This window comes from Argopecten irradians, chromosome 13 (genome assembly GCF_041381155.1).
Source record: "Argopecten irradians isolate NY chromosome 13, Ai_NY, whole genome shotgun sequence".
NCBI classification, from domain to species: domain Eukaryota; kingdom Metazoa; phylum Mollusca; class Bivalvia; order Pectinida; family Pectinidae; genus Argopecten; species Argopecten irradians.
Genome location: NC_091146.1, coordinates 33217280 through 33236756, shown reverse-complemented (window position 1 = coordinate 33236756; position 19477 = coordinate 33217280). Strand labels below are relative to the sequence as shown.

At 36.6% G+C, this 19477-nt stretch overlaps 2 protein-coding genes across 2 annotated transcripts in view; one reads left to right on the top strand and one right to left on the bottom strand.

Moving 5' to 3' along the window:
- LOC138306383 (zinc finger protein 234-like) overlaps positions 1-19477 on the bottom strand; it is a 156696-nt gene that overhangs the window by 88784 nt on the left and 48435 nt on the right. The gene's annotated exons all lie outside the window — the stretch shown is intronic.
- Positions 68-17869, top strand: LOC138306377 (uncharacterized). The gene is given in 9 exon segments (XM_069246814.1): positions 68-209; positions 3740-3875; positions 5059-5153; positions 5611-5955; positions 6346-6405; positions 10850-10900; positions 13390-13419; positions 13637-15180; positions 15182-17869. Coding segments are annotated over 6 exon segments (2709 nt in total). The 5' UTR covers positions 68-209; positions 3740-3875; positions 5059-5153; positions 5611-5630; the 3' UTR covers positions 15881-17869.

Here is a 19477-nt window from a genome sequence, read left to right as displayed (position 1 = left end):
TTTATGGTACAACCGTACCGATACAACTGGTACGATCAACTAATGGAACGCTAGCTATACATAGGATATACGTAACTTCCGCTGTGTCAAGGCGTTGTCAAACCAACAAGTCCCCGTATGAGGATGTACGTACCCATTATTGTACCTCCAGCACTCATGTAGTGGATCGCACTGACAAAAATATCGACGAAATATCCCGGAATCAACAGGTAAATATCCGTCGGATCAGTCAGCTTAGGACAACAATCGTTAAACTTTTACATTATACATGTAACTATGATTACGCTATAGTATTTTTTCAATTAACTAAATTAAACTTCCGTGTTCCTTGTATGGGTAGGGCCAAATAATCATAATCTGCCTGTACCCTTTGGGCCCTTCCCAGCATGACGACCATATATATAGCAACTGTCAGAAATCTTCCATCCGGCCAGGGCTGTTATGATTAGAAGTTTAGAAGTTAATTATATAAGCAAGCTTTTAAGATAATTAAATTTTCAGTCCAGGGTATATTTTCACTGTCAGGTCCGGTAGCACCGCTAAATCTGGCTGACATCACTGATCATGGTCGAGAACAATGTCGATGTTTGCTTTTTGATTGTATGTATATAACCAGAGATTTAAATATAATTGGGATAAGTAACTAGGGCTGTTCTGGCCATATCACGTACACACCTATTGTTATCGTAACGGATGAAAAGTTACCACGAGACCAAGCCGTGAGTCTACGCACTATAGCTGGAGGCGAGTTATCATAGTGTTAGCCCATGAAGCTGTGTACGGCATATTTGACTACAAACCAATAAACATAGAAAAGTATCTCATAATTGCATTAGAGACGCTCATCGCATGCATGTATATATATTTCTGTGTTGTTTTTTTATGAGAAACTGTAAAATTAAAACCTATGCATTGAAAGTTCTGTAAGTAATGATCAAAGCGTTCGAAAATTTTGGTGATTAATGACATATTATAAAAGCTGTTCTTGATTCATGAGAATGAAAAAATACGACACATATAAATTTAATGAGTAACCATTTAAATTCAATTCGGCTTTAGTAAAAAGATTGCTTGGTAAAGCCAGATATTTAAATAAATGGGAAGTTTCTAGTATAGCGGACCCCGGAAGTTTAGAAACATAATAATCAGTGCGCATGAGGTTGCTACGGATCATGTAAATATGTCGCCATTTTGAATCACCGCTTCGAAGAGTCGACGGGGGTACGGGGGTGAAACCCCCGAGAAAAGAAAAAAAACCAACTCAATTTTACATCTTGAACTCATCTTAACTGTTTTTGTAGCATTTTAAATATTTAAAAAACAATTCTAGGACGTTTGAAAGGAACTTTGGCCTCAATGTGATCTTCGATAATGTTTGGACCATGGCCAGCACATGTGAACACTGATTCGCTGTCTTTTCCATGCCAAATTTTCCTCTGTTGAGCAATATTTACCTGACAAACTGAAAAATGATTCAATTTCAATAAGCCAGTGGATGGATATTGCCACGTTTTCATTATTTCTGTCATATATCCTTCATTCGAATCGTCACCATCGTAAACTACACGTGTACTTGTGTTTACAAATAAAATCAAAGTCCGTAAAATCACTCATTGCGCATGTTCAGCGCGTGCTCGGCTGACAACCAAAACGAAATCCCAAATTTTTTTCTCGTACAGTCTACAATGTTTTCCGCATGATCCTTAGTTAAAAACTTTGTTGAAAACTTCAGTTTTTAACCAAAAAAGGACACGGTAAGCTCAAATTTTAACATTTTTTTGCATAAAAACCCATATTTTTAATTTTTGACCGCCCGCTCACGCGGTCTCTATATATACAGGTCGCCGTCAATAAACTCGTGATATTTCGCGGAAAAAATGGGGTCCGCTATACTAGATGTGTTCCGGAAATTCACAGTTAACATTACGTTTATTTAGTGTAACACCTCTACAATTATGAAAATGTGATGGATTAATTAAATAAATAATATTTTCAATAAAGAGCAAACTTTAAGCTATTTGGGTTTTTTTCTGTTCATCTCCTGAGTTATACTTAGATCGCATCATCGGACGAAGCGTAGTTTCAATATGGCGTTGTTAGACTGTACTCGGCTGTTATTTAGACAAGCGATGCACTCTGGGAAAGCTTCCGCTGCGGGCGTCGTTAAGTAAGGCTATGAGGTACCTTCTTATCCCTACTATTTAAATCTCTGATATAACATGGGAAAAGTGACATTATATTGTGATTGTTACTGTAGTTGCTAATATTCATGGGGTTTTCATTTCGCCCTCTTCTGTGTGTAAATCATTTTAGTCCAAGCTACAGAAAAAAAAATGTCTGACTAGATTACAATTGAAACTCGATAGCTGAATTGGCATTCTATCAGCGATTGTTATCGGCTTATTGAATTTGCCATCGATTGATCTATTTGAGAGGCATACAATCACAATATATCGATAGTGTGAAGTATTGTTACACCCCTTAACACGCTGATCATACTTGTAAAGTGAAAGCGGATGGATAAAGTGTGTTTCGGGTGGATAAAATGCTAAAATAGATAAAAACAAACATGGTCAGATTGACAAGGATATATCAACCCTCGTGAAATGATATTGGTGTATACATGTATTATATAAACACTCGGCACAAGCCTAGCGCTGGCCAGCCAAAATCTTTCACTTGAAAAAGAGATAAATATAATCTTACTTGGTCTGTCAGGTGGACATGGATATCTCAGGGTTGACAGATCCATGTTTGGTTAATTTTCTCCCACACTTAGTAGAAAAAATATGAAATTTTACTTGCTTTCCAGCTTTTTCATTGTGCCACTATCACAGGAACTTCGTTATGTGACAAAATTGATGATGTCATTGACAGTGCACGCAGTGGTTACACACCACATGTATTGATGACGTCACGTGTGTAAGCTGTCTTAAACCCCCTGTGTAAGATTGTAATCATTTTCCGAGCAACCACTTGATATCCCTATGAAGTATGAGAGAAATCCCTATTCACTGAATTGACAGGCTCATATAAAATTATGTTAATATTATCTAGTAGGGCAAGGCAGCCTTCACGAACATAACAATTACTTGACCTCACAACAATACTATATTGTCAAGACGTCTTATCTTGATAAAAAAAAATATTCCAATAACTAATGATGCTGTGCATTTATGAAATGTCAACTGAAATCACATAAACAATATTAATCCTATAACCTTACTACTGAGTCCACTTTTGCTCAGATCCCTGGGTGGTCTTAATAAAGGTTTTACTGTATTTTTTTTCAAACCTAGTTTCCCAAGTCATATATATATATATATACCAAAAAGTGTACTCTTTTAGTAATCTTTATACAATTACTCAAGGGGTTACTATCACTGTCGTCATATCAACCCCTAGAATACAAATGTATATCATTGTATGTCGTATAGAAAAACCGAACGCAGTTCATGATCAGGAGGACAAACCTGACCAATCACAGGCTTGAGTAGACCTGCTTTGAAGAGAGAGTGACGACTAAACTTCAAAGCCACATAGTCAACTACAGTGTACTGTTATTCAAGGACCAAACTACGGCTTGTCTCATCGGTACTTTTACCCAGAGCCATTATTGTTATGGCATACATGTATTCCAGGGGTGGCTATAGTGACAGTGATATTAACCCCTAAATTATCATGGATAATCTTTTAGCTGATTTAAGGTTTTACTCACTTTTACCGTTATGTTTTACAGGTAGCTGTTTTGCGAGATTGTTTTTGGTATGGTGGCCAGTGATACCTTACTTTAGAAGTAAACAAGACATTTTGAACCATAGCATCGTGTGACATCTAACAAGAACAGCCATTGGTTCCTGTTGCTGCGACAAGTGGTATTAAACTGATTATAACTCAAATTTTAAATATGATTTCACTTTCCTAAATTTTCAGTCTATTTGTTATAATAGAAATACAGTTATATCAAATGAAATTACACAGAAATGTTTTATTTTATGAAATTAAAAACAAACAAATAACTTTCTGTTATGACCTTGGTTCTTACAAATAATTGTAATTTATTATGATGTAAAATATTCAATTTCATTATTTTTAAGTCACCTGAGACGAAGTCTCAAGTGACCAATTGTAATTGCCATTTGTCAGTTGTCAAGTGTCGTCCGTCGTGTCCGTAAACAACTTATATTTTCTACTTCTCCAAAATTAATGAAACAAATTCAGTTAAAGTTTGCAAAAAACCCTTCTAAGACATCAGTCCAAACGAAATTGTGAATTATAGGGCCCTCACCTCCCAGGATGCTGTGAAAGGGGCCAAAATGGGTAAAATCGGCTAAATTTTGCTAAATTTTCCCGAAGGGTCAAGATGACCTATTGTCATTATGCACCGTCCGTCGTCATGCCCCGTGCGCCGTCCGCTGTGCGTAAACTATTCATTTAAACGACTTCTTCTCTATAACCGAAAAGCCCAGGGTATTCCAGAGGCCTAGAGACCTGATATTGGCCCTGTGACACGCTGGGATGAAGGGCTACCAAGTTTGTTTTAAATGTATGACCTTGACCTTCATTTAAAGTCACTTGGATCAAAGAGGCTTTGATCATTATATAACTTCTTGTACATTATATAACTAAGACCCTGGGTACTGATAGTTGGCCTGTAGCATGCTTTAATAAAGTGCTATCAACATTGTTGAAATGAATGACATTGACCTTCATTCAAGGTCACAGGGGGTAAAATATGTTACAATTGTGAAACATACATACTTACTGTGTATTTCAGTTCTACTATATGTTGTATTAACAGTCAGGTGACCGTTAAGGCCCATTGGGCCTCTTGTTTGCTAATTAGCAATAAGATGTTTGGAAAAGAAATACACAAGTTGTGCAAACAATGTTTTTTCACATAAAACAGAATTGCAAGACTTTTAAAGACAATTTTCTAATCGTACAAATGACTGCATCACATGCGTGAAAACAATCAAATTACTAGACTGCATTTCAATATTAGTGTATCTGTCAGACATTACAATCTTAGTGGATCACTTCGGTTTTGATTTGTAGGTAACCTCTAGATCTCAACTCTGACCTTGGAACAAAAATGGCTTAACCACTACACGATGCGACTGGTTAGACAAAAACAAAGATTTGAATCAAGTGTAAGACAGTGATTTTTCTCCTTATATAACTGGGGTCGGTAAACAACCCCATTCTCAATGCCATACCCCCTATTTTTTTCCAAAGTACAATGAAAAATTCCCAAATCAAATTGCTGAAAAACAAATAAAATCCAGAAATCTCTCCCCTCGTTGTCTAATCTAAAACAAACTACTCTGAAACTGTTTCGATGGTCGTCACCTTTTGATAAAATGAAACAATTTACTGTTTTACAATATCTAATTACATATAATACCATGATTAGTAATGGTTAACATTTCCCAAAAACTGCTCTTTTGCGATTGAAAATTCCCAATTTGATACAAAAACTTCCCAAAATACCCTGAAAAATCACTGTAAGAAGAAGTTATTTTTGCATAAATTATGTGCCAAGATTTCTGGTGTACCTAACTTACTTACTGTATAACTTATTCGGTTATTGATGTTTTTCTGTTACAGATTTAAATTAACACTTCAAAATGGCTGCCAAGCGAGAGACCAAGACAGAAGATATCAATGAGGAAGTCATTTTAAAACATAATTATCTTGTCGACGATCTGAGTGTACAGATAGTGGAAGACGACTTTCAGTCATTGATAGATCTATTTAAGGATTGTCCCCGCGCGCCAAAAGACTTAATCAACATTACAACTATTCAAGAGCTATTCGTAAAGCTCAAGAAAAACGAAAACATCAGCATTGGACGCTATGAATATTTTACCGAACGGTTAGAAAAAGTTGATAAAAGTTTGGCTTCTTATGTGAGAAAAGAAGAACAGGAGATTAGAGATATTCAGAACGCAGGTAAGCTTTGCATCATGCAAATTTTATAATTATGATTTCTTCATCTAATTGGCTGACATTAATTAATTGTATACCGCTATAATAATTTCTTGTGTCCTAAAGTAATAATGTTGTCCGCCTGTCCAACTCTCTGTCTATCTTGTCGGTCCATGTAACTGTCCAAATCACTGTCCCTGAACATTATAATAAATAACATATCAGGGACGTTTATGAATAATTTCTAACCCTTATACAAGGTTCATAGACAGGATTTCTCATATTTCATTAATTTTACATTGATTGTTTCCATATCTCGGCATAAATATATATAAATATATTATATTAATATTAATGTATACACACATGGGCAAATAATTGACTATAATAGTTTTAACTCTGCCTTTCTTGTAGGTCTATCACCAGCGAAACGATTGCGAACGGAGCAGGAGTGTATCCAGCAGTCTAATTCAGGTGTGTTATTAGACTTTAGCATGCTTACAGTAAGACAAAGCCTTATGCTATGGAAATTGACAACAATCCTAGCAATCTGATTGGTTCAATTATTCCAACAATTTACTAACACCATCTGATGACACAATCTTCCTACAAAATATTGCCGCCATTATTCAAGATAATTTTCTGTGTGAATTCAAATTACCATTCAAACTGAAAATATTAGCATGTCTTGATTATTGGACACTGACATATTCTATGTCAAAGATGATATGAAATACATGCACCTATAGTATACGTAATAAGAATATATATTCTCAAGACGTGGAGAAAAATTGACAGAGTTGCTTCCCTTTGTTTCTCTCGGTCAGTGCACATTTGAAGGTCACGATTGAGAAACACTAACAAGCTTCCAAATTTGGAAATTCATATCAATTACTATATTAGTTATATTGAAACTGAATGTTATCAGCTGAAAAATACTTAATACTAGCATTGGTCGTATGGCCTGAGACAACCAATATATTGAATAGATCAACTACTGCTTTTCAAATTGATCTCTTGATCAGCAAAGACTTCATCAGCAGAGACTAGACCAGTAGCGATTTGATCAGTAAAGCTTTGACCAATACAGACTTGTTCAGCAGAAGCAGAGACTTGATCAGAATAGCCTTGACCAGCAGTGACTTGATCAGTAGAGATTTGACCAGTAGAGACTTGATCAGCAGAAGCAGGCTTGACCAGCAGAACAAGAGACTTGATCACCAGACTTTATCAGTAGAGCTTTGACCAGTAGAGACTTGTCCAGCAGAGACTTGATCAGAAGAGATTTGATCAGAATAGACTTGACCAGAAGTAACTTGATCAGTAGAGATTTGACCAGCAGAGACTTGATCAGCAGACTTGGTCAGTAGAGACTTGACCAGCAGAGACTCGATCGGTAGAGACTTGACCAGCAGAAGCAGAGACTTGATGAGTAGAGACTTGACCAGCAGAAGCAGAGACTTGACCAGCAGAAGTAGAGACTTGACCAGTAGATACTTGATCGACACAAGCAGAGACTTAACCAGCAGAACAAGTAACTTGATCAGCATTCTTGACCAGAGATACTTGACCAGCAGAGATTTGACCTGCACAGACTTGATCAGCAGAAACCTAATCAGCAGATACTTGATCAGTGAAGACTTGACCAGCAGAGACTTGATCAGTAGAGGCTTGATAAACAGAAACCTTATCAGCATACTTGACCCAAGAGACTTGACCAGTATACTTGATCAGCAGAGACTTAATCTCCCCGCAGAGACTTAATCAACTAAGACTTGACCAGCAGAGACTTGATCAGTAGAGGCTTTATCAACAGAAACTTGATTAGCATACTTGACCAGAGAGACTTGACCAGTAGAGACTTGACCAGTAGAAACTTTATCAGCTGAGTCTTGATCAGCAGAGACTTCACCATCAGAGGCATCACCAATAGAAAATTGATCGCCACACTTGACCAGAAACACTTAACCAGCAGTGACTTGACCAGTAGACTCTATCAGCAGAGACTAGATCAGCAGAGACTTGACCAGTGGAAACTTGATCATGGGAGACTTGATCAACAGAAACTTGACCAACAGAGACTTTACCAGCATACTTGATGAGAGAGACTTGATCAGCAGGAACTTAATCAGCAGAAACTTGGTCAAAAGGGACCTGACCCGCAGACTTGATCAATAAACAGAGACTTAATCAGCAGACTTGGTAAGTAGAACTTTGATCAGCAGAGACCTGACCAGAGAAACTTGATCAGTAGAAACTTGATAAATAGGGACTTGACCCGCAGACTTGTTCAGCAGAAGCTTGACCTATATAAAATTGATCAGCATACTTGACCAGAGAGATCTGACCAGCAGAAACTTGATCAATAAACAGAGACTTAATCAGCAGACTTGGTCAGTAGAACTTTGATCAGCAGAGACCTGACCAGAGAAACTTGATCAGTAGAAACTTGATAAATAGGGACTTGACCCGCAGACTTGTTCAGCAGAAGCTTGACCTTCAGAAACTTGATCATCATAAACTTGAGCAATAGGGACTTGACCCACAAACTTGATCGGCAGAGGCTTGGCCTAAAGAGACTTGATCAGCATACTTGACCAGAGAGACCTAACAAGCAGAGACTTTATCAATCAGCAGAGACTTAATCAGCAGACTTTGTCAATAGGGACTTGACCAGCAGAGACTTGATCAGCAGAGACTTGAACAATAGATACTAGATTGGTAGAGGCTTGGTCACTCAGTAGACACTTAATCAGATGAGCCTTTATCACACAGCAAACTTAATCAGCAGAGACTTGATCAGTAAGGACTTGACCAGCAGAGGATTGACCAACAGAGACTTAGTCAGTAGACCTGATCACTTCACAGAGACTTGATCAGCAGAGACTAGACCACCAGAAACTTGATCAGCATACTTGACCAGAGAGACTTGACCAGCAGAAACTTGATCTGTAGGGACTTGACAAGCAGAGTCTTGACCAACAGAAACTTGATCAGCATACTTGACCGGAGAGACTTTGCCAGAAGATACTTGATCAGCAGAGACTTGACCAGAGAGACTTTATGTGCAGAGACTTTATCACTCAGCAGCAACTTAATCAGACGAGACTTGATCAACAGAAATTTGATCAGCATACTTGACCAGTAGAAACTTTATCACTCAGCAGAGAGACCTATTCAACAGAGACTTGATCTGTAGAGACTTGATCAGTTGAGAATTGACCTGCAGAGACTTGATCACTCAGCAGAGACATGTTCAGCAAAGACTCCATCAGTATAGACTTGACAAGTAGAGACTTGTTCAGTACAGACTTAATCGCTTAACAGAAACTTGATCAGCATACTTGACCAGCAGAGACTTCATCACTCAGCAGAGACTTGATCTACAGAGACTTGACCAGTAAAGACTTGATCAGTACAGACTTAATCAGTAGACTTGACCTGCAGAGTCTTGATCAGCAGAGACTTATTCACTCAGCAGAGACTTGATCAGTAAAGACTTGACCAACAGAAACTTGGTCAGCATACTTGATCAGCAGAGACTTGGTCAGTAGGAACTTGACCAACAGAAACTTCATCAGCATACTTGACCAGCAGAGACTTGATCAGCTGAGACTTGACCAGAGAGACTTGGTCAACATATTTGATCACAGAGACTTGACCAGCAGAGACTTGACCGGTAGAGACTTGATCAGCTGAGACTTGACCAGAGAGACTTGGTCAACATATTTGATCACAGAGACTTGACCAGCAGAGACTTGACCGGTAGAGACTTGATCAGCAGAGATTTGACCAACAGAAACTTTATCAGCATACGTGACCAGCAGAGTCTTTATCACTCAGCAGAGACTTGTTTAGCAGAGACTCGATCTGTAGATACTTAATCAACAAAGAGTTGACCAGTAGAAACTTGATCAGCTGAGACTTGATCAGCAGAGACTTGATAAGCATACTTGACCAGCAGAGACTTGATCAGCAGATACTTGATCAGCAGAGACCTTTTCTCAAGGTACTTCGGCTTTCCTCCAACAACAAACCTGGCACGTCCTTATATGACCTTGGCTATTAATAGGACGTTAAACTAATAAAACCAAACCAACCTTATTTATTATAATTTCTATGTCTGTAAAACTGGAGAGGACTATTATAGTGTTAGTGTCAGTCTGTCTGTCTCTCTGTCCGTCCGCCGGTCTTTCTTTCTGGATGATGGTTTTCAGATTATAACTTCTGAATTTAGTGATAAATTTTGTTGAAACGTCATGCAATGGTATTTTATGAGGTAACACATCTCTGGGTTGATGTTGGATTCAAAAGGTCAACTACTAATGTCACTTACTAAGAATAGATTAAGGTCAATGTAATAACAGGTGGGGACCAGTAGGGGTCGTATAATTTGTTTGTACTGGATAAAGCTTTACTGACTTATTGATATATACTAGCTAGATAGGCTCAACTATTCTCATGAGCTAGTACATTGTCATGTTCAGTTTGATATAGAATATCGACCTGATGTTGTTTTTGTAAGAAACGCCAAGTCAATATTTCTTTTGTGACATCACAACCAGGCTGATATTGTATTTGTCCATTGTCTAAACATTTCACTCTGCATGGTGGTGTACTATGTACTATGGCCATCGGTTATTCTTCTGTAATTAACATGAACATAAGATAATCTTTTTGACACTTTTCAAAGAATCTTCATATCAAATATAAGTTTAAGGATTTGTAATTTGGTCGCTGTGGTGGTATGTCGCCCTTAAAGAATCTAAAATAAGGATATAAGGCTTTGCACTTGGCCATTGTATAGGTCCATACTGTAATTTATGAAATAATATAATTGGTTGGTCTAAATACGAAACATGTTCATGTACAATAATTCTATGAATTTGAGAATCATAACATGTTTCTTGTTTTCTAGGTGGTCCTCCTGTTTCCGATCAAACTGCAGGTAGTTCAAGTCACTCCCAAAGTAAGTTTCACAGGTGAAAATTTGGATATAATAAAGCGATATTGAGCATGCATTATTAACTAGTAGTTAATGTAATGTAATGTAATGTTACTAGTCATATAGCAAGATATTGTAATACAGAAATAATGTAATGTAATGTTACTAGTCATATGGCAAGATATTGTAATACAGAAATAATGTAATATAACTAGTCATATGGCTAGATATTGTAATACAGAAATAATGTAATGTAACTAGTCATATGGCAGGATATTGTAATACATAAACAATGTAATGTAATGTTACTAGTCATATGGCAAGATATTGTAATACAGAAATAATGTAATGTAACTAGTCATATGGCTAGATATTGTAATACAGAAATATATGCATTAATCATAAAAACAAGGGATTTTTAGCTCACCAGTCCAGAAGGACAAGTGTGGTTATATCTTGATGCAGCATCCATCGTCTATCAGTCCGTCCGCCAACATTTCCTTTAAATTACTATTAGGCTTAAATCTACATTTTGTTTGTTTGTTTGTTTGATTAATTAACATCTTATTAACAGCCAGGGTCATATAAGAACTGCCTCCCATGTATGTGGTGTGTAGCGTGTATATTGTATGAAGTGCATGTTTTGGGAAGCTGCGGTATTGTGTTGTGTCTTCTTGTAAAGTGGAACTCGTACCCTTTTTATATCACTGAAGCATGCTGAAGACACCGAGCAATACACCAAACCCGGTCACATTATACTGACAACGGGCGAACCAGTTGTCCTATTTTCTGTATGCTGAGCGCTATAATTAGCAGTTCTTCATGGATTGCCCAGGGGCAGGAGTGGTGGGGCCCAATAGGGATAATAGAGGTGAATTTTTGAAATTGCTACTAGTCATATAGTTCTACATGGATTGTATACTAGTTTGGCCAGGAACATGCTTGGGGAAGGGGAACAGTGTTTGTATAAATCTTGGCTTTGACCACCTAGTTAGTTTGGCCATGCAGGAACAAGCTTGGGGGAAGGGGAACAGTGTTTATATAAATCTTGACTCTGACCACCCTGGGGCAGGAAACATGGAGTCAAATTGTGGAATTAAAGGTAAATTATTTGCTAATAGTCATAGAGTTCTGCATGGATTGTAGCCAAATTTGGCCAAAAACATCTTTGTTGGAAAGGGAACAGTTGTGTAAATTTTGGCCCTGGGCTAGTAGTAGTTAGGTCTGTTAAAAATTACTTAAAAAGAAAATCTTAAATAGATGATCTTACATGAGTGGCTATATAATATGAAAATTATCAAACGAGTTCACTAATTTGATATGCCACGAGCCTATAGGCTAGTGACATCAAATTATACACGAGTTTGATAAATTTCATATTACATAGTCACGTGTGTAATATTCTATTAACACATTACTTTTATTAAGAGAAAAATAAGTAAAGCTTTTAGTTTTGTCTCTATATAAAACAGAAGAAATCCGGCTCGGATGTGACTTTTCGTCTACTGAGACATCCATGCGACGTCATATAAATATTATGACGTCAAAACTACCTGTGACGTCACAATAGTGTTATTACACATGTGCCTTACGATATTTATGACATGGCCGTATGGCATGGCTGGACGGGTCAGTTATGTGATAAAATCTAATAGGCTATATTTTTACATGGTGGCTGAGTGGTTAAGATGTCTTGACATGATACCACAAGCCCTCCACGTTGCACCTCTGGGTCACGAGTTTTAATCCCATGTTTGGCATTTGTTATGTACTGACTGCTAGTCCGTGGTTTTTCTCTGGGTACGATGGCTTTCCTCCACAAACAAAGCTGGCACATCCTGACCCTGGCTGTTAATACGGCGTTTAGCTAATAAAATCAAAACTCTGTAGTTATGGCATTGCTTAGTACCAGGTGGGTGATGAGGTGCTCTGAGCCTCTCGTTCATTTTAACTGCCCTGGACGCATATTTGGTTGAATACGGTAGATATCTTTGGTATTGAAACAGAGTACTCTAAACAATATCGTAGACAAGACAAGTTTTTTGAAAAAATAAGAGAGTTTATTATACCTCATGTTTATAACAGTATCTGTGATGAGTTGAAACGCATTACACGACAGGGGAAAAAAACATAGTATTTCTCTGGGGCGCGGGCCCCTATGGTGACCGCCCGTCTTTCACACGGAGTTATTTTCCCTTCCGATTGTACAACAATGACAGCACGGACGAAGCGTAAAATGTCATTTTTTCTCATCGCAAATTTAAGTAAAATTTAACCCAGAGTAGCGAATCGTGAATTTTCGGTATAATAAACAATTTGTGTCCCCGGTGGCAGTGGAATATGAAGGTTTATTTACTCTCAGATGCAATATTTCCCTCTGGTAAGCCCTCAGTAAATATTACACCTTCAGGTAAAGAAACCTTCATATCACACTGTCACCGGGGACATAAATGCATAATATATAAATGAATTATTCTTATGTGAAATGTTTTTTTTCTTTATTTATTTTACAGAGATCCATTCTGACCTTTTACCTATGATAGGTGAGTCTTCTCAGCTTATCCTTTGAGGTATTTACTATATGTTCATAAAGCTTATTCATTGATGTATTTACTATAATATGTTAGTACAGTGTGAGGATGTAAAGATATTAACAGTATTAGGAGAGTAATAAAAGTACCTTGACTCAACAATACAATTTTATATGTGATAATTTCAGTATTTTTATGAGCTGTTTTGTCTTTTTTGTTGTATTATTAGAAACAACTATTAGCATGATCAAGACAGAAAAAGAAAAAGAAATACAATTCATGCAGACCAAAGCTTACCATGATGCTCAAGAGAAGCTCCGAAAGAACAGAGTTTTAGTGATCAAGGGGAACACGGGGGACGGCAAAACGTCTACTGCATTTCAGTTGATACATTGGTTGATGGAGGAGGAGCAGCAGTGCAGAACGCCACTTCAGCTTCATAAAATTGAGAAATTGGATTTACTGGCTCCAAATTCTGATCTTGCTTGTATTATTGATGACATATTTGGAGAGAGAGACATTGGTAGACTTGATGTACAAGAGTGGAACAAAAGGCTTAAAAATGTAGAAACACTTTTTGTTTGTAAACAAAACCAGACAAATTATTTAATTATCACAATTCGAAATGAAATATTTAATGTTTTGGCAAAAAACTCTCGAGGGACAGTTTTTACGAAAGACAACATTATTGATCTAAGCTCAAATGAGTACAAAATCAAGGGTGAAAAACAAAATCTATTAGCAATGTACACACCAACAAATCTGACATGGACAGAGGAAGAAGAGAAAAAAATTGTAGGTTATGCACCTCATATTGGATTCCCTCAATGTTGTCAGCTTTTCTATAATTCTGCTGAATTGCAGGAAAAGCGAGCATATTTTTTTGAGAAACCGGTTCAATTTTTCATAGAAGCTCTGTCAAAACTACCAGAATGTTCTGCCATTCTGTTTCTCTTCCTCAATGATGGGGATATAAAGGTAAACGATCTTGACCTAAATGGGGGTAAGGTAGACAAAACATTGTTAGAACAAGCATTTAACATTGAATTAGTTGAAAGTGAAGATCAAATCAACCTGGAAAATGAGAAAAAACAAATAGGTTTTGTAAGAAAGAGTTTAGATAAGCTATTAGGATTTTTGGTAAGGAAGGAGAAACATTGGTCTGGTGAGGAAGTGTACAGATTTCATCATGATTCTATATATGTCACTGTAGCTCTGTTGTATGGAAAGAAAACACCTGTTGGCTACATAAAACATTGTCAAAGAAAAGCTCTCAGATATCTAACAACTGTAGAAACATCTACAGACATGGTTGTCATATCACCTGGTCATTACAAGGATTTGTGTGAACGTTTGCTCCGAGAGTTTGAGAGTGTGAAGTATGATTATCTTACTGTGATTGGTTCTCTAGATGTGTGGAAAGTTCGTGTATTTGTTGAGATATTTGATAAGTATTTGAATGAGAAAAAGGTTAATAAACTCAACATATTGAATAAAGCATGTTTGTCTGGATCAGCTGAATTAGCTTTGTATCTATTGAAAAATGGTGTGAAACCTGACAAGGACACATATTGGTGGGGATTGATTACAAGAGGTCGATGGTCTGGTGAGGGAGATCTAGATATACTCAAGGAAATTGTTGTTTACTTGAATGATGAGATAAAACAGAAATTGTTAAATGAAGCATGTAAGTCTGGATCATCAGAGTGTGGTATGTATCTGCTCAGTGTCGGGGCCAAACCTGACGAGGACACAATGTTACATGTGGTGAGGGGGAGGGAGTATGGACCTGTACAATACAGTACGACAGTATGGTGTCACTCCTACAGGGACGGATGAGTTCGGTAGGAATGTCCTACATTTGGCGTGTTTGTTACAGAGAGAATCTATAGTAGCAGACTTGTGTAAAGATTACCCTGACCTCGTACATGGTACTGATAGGTTGGGACGAACACCGCTCCATGTGGCGGCGTGGACAGGAAACTGTTCTATGTTCCAGACAGTAGAAAAAACTGTACTTAAATGTTTGTGTAGAGTTGAAGATTTACATCACAAATGTGAAAAAGTGGACGAATTTTTGATACATAGATATTGTGTGTGTAGTCATTACATGTGTCAGTTAGTGAACCGTGACGGGGAGACTGTGTTACATCGGAGTTGTGTGAGTGGACATCGGGATTTGTGTTTGTATATTTGTAGGTCTTACCCCGCCATGACGGCGTGTAGAGATAGGTACGGCCGTCATTGTCTACATTATATAGCTAGAGATACAACAGATGTAGACTTATTTATTGAGGTGGAGAATGTTGTGAGTAAACACTTAGAATCATTACATCAACACCACAATATTAAAACTTTACTGGACAGGGAGGGGAGATCTGTTTTAGACTTGGCGAAGGGAAACACGGAGACACTGAGACCGGGAGAGAGGAACCCTTTGTATGACCATCTTCTGGGAGTGTTTTCTAAATAAAAACAATACCATTCACACCTGTAAGTATGCACAAATAATCATCACAAATCATATTAAACAATCATACATAAATTCCAGGATAAAATTAAGTATTTTCCTGAGGACAATCGATCCATTGTCGAGTTTATAGTCCCGATTTCACCGAACGACTTCGAGCTGCGCCTCTAGGGGTGTCCTCGACGACGTCCGAGTGCGGGTCACAAACTAGGACGTTAAGTCAGATCAATCAATCAATACACAGCAACAGAGTATTATGTAATATATATATTTAAAATAATGAGTAACATTGAATGATACTATTTTTCTTGTTTGTACAATAATTGATATGTTACGTATAAACCAGTCATTTAAACAAAATAAAATACAATGTTTTGATAATTCAGCAAAGTTGTTTTAGGTTTTTATATTTTTGTTTTTTGAAGAGCTAAACACATATATTTCGCTTTGGTTCAATAAAATATTTTTTTTTATAAAAATTACGACTACAATATGAAAGACGATGTGTAAGCTATTCAGAATTTTTTTGTTTATTTATTTATTTATTTTTTTTTTTTATTGAAATAATTCATTTTTTTTTTTTTGCTTTGGTTGTATGAAAAAAAAAAAGCAAAAAAAAATCCAAGACTTGAAAATCATTTATTTTGCTCTCGAACAACAAGTTCTCTTCTTTTTTAAGACATAACAGATAGCCGTTAGCGTTTTATCTAGTGTAATGAAAGGACATCGCTAAATATCGGAATCAGATTTTGTTTGCGGTACAAGGGAGACAACTCGTATAAGTACTAACATCATTGCATGACGAGAGAAGTCGTACGAAAATGACGGAAGGTTTGAGTAGGTATGGGTCTGAGTTGTACATTTATATTATTTTAATATTTTGACTGACATTGTAAACCGGTTTCTCCAATAGATTTGTCGTATGAATCAAAGACATACAGTAGATTATACATCTATGCGTTATCTTTGTGACATTTCTGGTATATATTTTATTGTATTTCTAGCTCAAACCGATATTCTAAAATGACCTTGTATGTGTAACACAGTGCTAGATTTTACAGAAATATAATCATTGCCTCCTTTAGAAATCGAACTCTGGTCCTCTGACTTGATAATCTGACGCTCTAATCAACTGATTGAGCTTAAGAAAGTCTCTATCCGAGAGGTATATTGTATAGTGTGTATTCACCAGAGTTTCTACATATCTATAACTTAATGATGTCATATTTTGGATGCTTTCTAAAATAAACGGAGACAGATTTTCTCTGCATTAGCCTGTATGAATATTGGACGTTTTACATATGTAATTGCTAAAAATGCTGAGTGTGTAATTAAATGGTATGTATTCAAAATTACTCGTATGAAAGACAGATCAATAAAATGTGTGTATTCTGTACATGACTTTTATACTGGGAGTATATGTTAGATTTGATCTATAAAATGTATGTATTCTGTATATGACTTTTATACTGGGAGTATATGCTAGATTTGATGTATAAAATGTGTGTATTCTGTATATGACTTTTATACAGGGAGTATATGCTAGATTTGATCTATAAAATGTGTGTATTCTGTATATGACTTTTATACTGGGAGTATATGCTAGATTTGATGTATAAAATGTATGTATTCTGTATATGACTTTTATACTGGGAGTATATGCTAGATTTGATCTATAAAATGTGTGTATTCTGTATATGACTTTTATACAGGGAGTATATATTAGATTTGATCTATAAAAATTTGACATATGTATTATTTATATGACTTTGGGAGTATATGTTAGGTTGTGTCATATTCTTTGAGAATTTACCATTCAATATTTCAGTTTGATTTGTCTTCAGTATTTGTCTAAGCCAATGGTATACAAACAGTTTATATTTAAAGCAAGAACATGAAAATCATGTCATTATCACGTGCTTTGTACTTTGTATTTAACAACGTTGTTAAAATTGTGTGTATATAATAGAAATAAACATTCATAGTATCATCTTCTGTTGTTTTGACTTTTTAGGTCATCTGACCAGAAGGATGACCAATAGTCATCATGCTTTGTGACGTCCGTCGTCATGGCTGAAACTTGCTCTAAATGATCCTGACATGACCCCGACAAAGTGTTGTTATTTTTCGGATCACTCCCGAATCTAAGATGGCCACCACAATCACCATTTTGAAAACATATCTTGACCTTCTTCTAAAATGCTGCCAGTGCGATTTGGCTGAAATTTGGCTAAAATGATTCAGACATGATCCTGACAAAGTATTGTTAATTTTGGGTCGATCCGAAATCAAAGATACCATATTTGATTGATTTTATATGACTGTTACAAAGGTTTCAGTTGACCGTTAAGGTCCTTGGGCCTCTTGTTTTTATGATATATTCGATCTAAATGAAATTTCATTTGATAAATTTTATGAAAATCGCTCCAGGTTATATTTCCCTACAATCTGATTAAAATACAGATATTTATTTTCACTACGTTTGATAAGAATATCTGACAACATCCAATTAGGGGTTACGTTCTGGTGACCTTTGGAAATGGCCAATCAAATTGCTGCTGCCATAATATTGACTGGGGACGAACCGAACAGTGTGATGTAGAAAGGTGTAAAAATACGTTTACATTTAATTTGATGTTCGGGTTGAATAAAGGTCATCCGAACATGACCCCTTATGGGATGTTGTCAGTTCATATTGATTCCCCTAATGGCATATACAAATTTCTTTCATACCTACGGTTGTAATACTGGATGGCGAGCTTGGCTAGTTGCGAATGTTATCAGAAAAAAAACCAATATACAATTTTTATATTAGTTTCCAATACTTTTACAATGTATAGACTGCCAATCTCACCCGTAGTATACTCATTCTAAAACGAGTTTCACAAAAACATACACATGTACCATTCCAAACGTCCCACGAATATTGGAAATTCTCGATTTTAATACACATACTTAGGAATAGGAAAACGATGTGCATGCACGGGCTTATATGCTTACATGGCAGCTACGAGCCTGACATGTACATGTATGAAACTACTGGGTATCGGGCGGATTACGTGATAAATACAAATATATTACAGGTGTGAAATCACTGGGTATCGGGCAAATTACGTGATGAATACAAATATATTACATGTGAGAAATCGCTGGGTATCGGGCGAATTACGTGATAAATACAAATATATTACATGTGAGAAATCACTGGGTATCGGGCGGATTACGTGATGAATACAAATATATTACATGTGAGAAATCACTGGGTATCGGGCGGATTACGTGATGAATACAAATATATTACATGTGTGAAATCACTGGGTATCGGGCGGATTACGTGATGAATACAAATATATTACATGTGAGAAATCGCTGGGTATCGGGCGGATTACGTGATAAATACAAATATATTACATGTGAGAAATCGCTGGGTATCGGGCGGATTACGTGATAAATACAAATATATTACATGTGAGAAATCGCTGGGTATCGGGCGGATTACGTGATTGAATACAAATATATTACATGTGAGAAATCGCTGGGTATCGGGCAAATTACGTGATGAATACAAATATATTACATGTGAGAAATCGCTGGGTATCG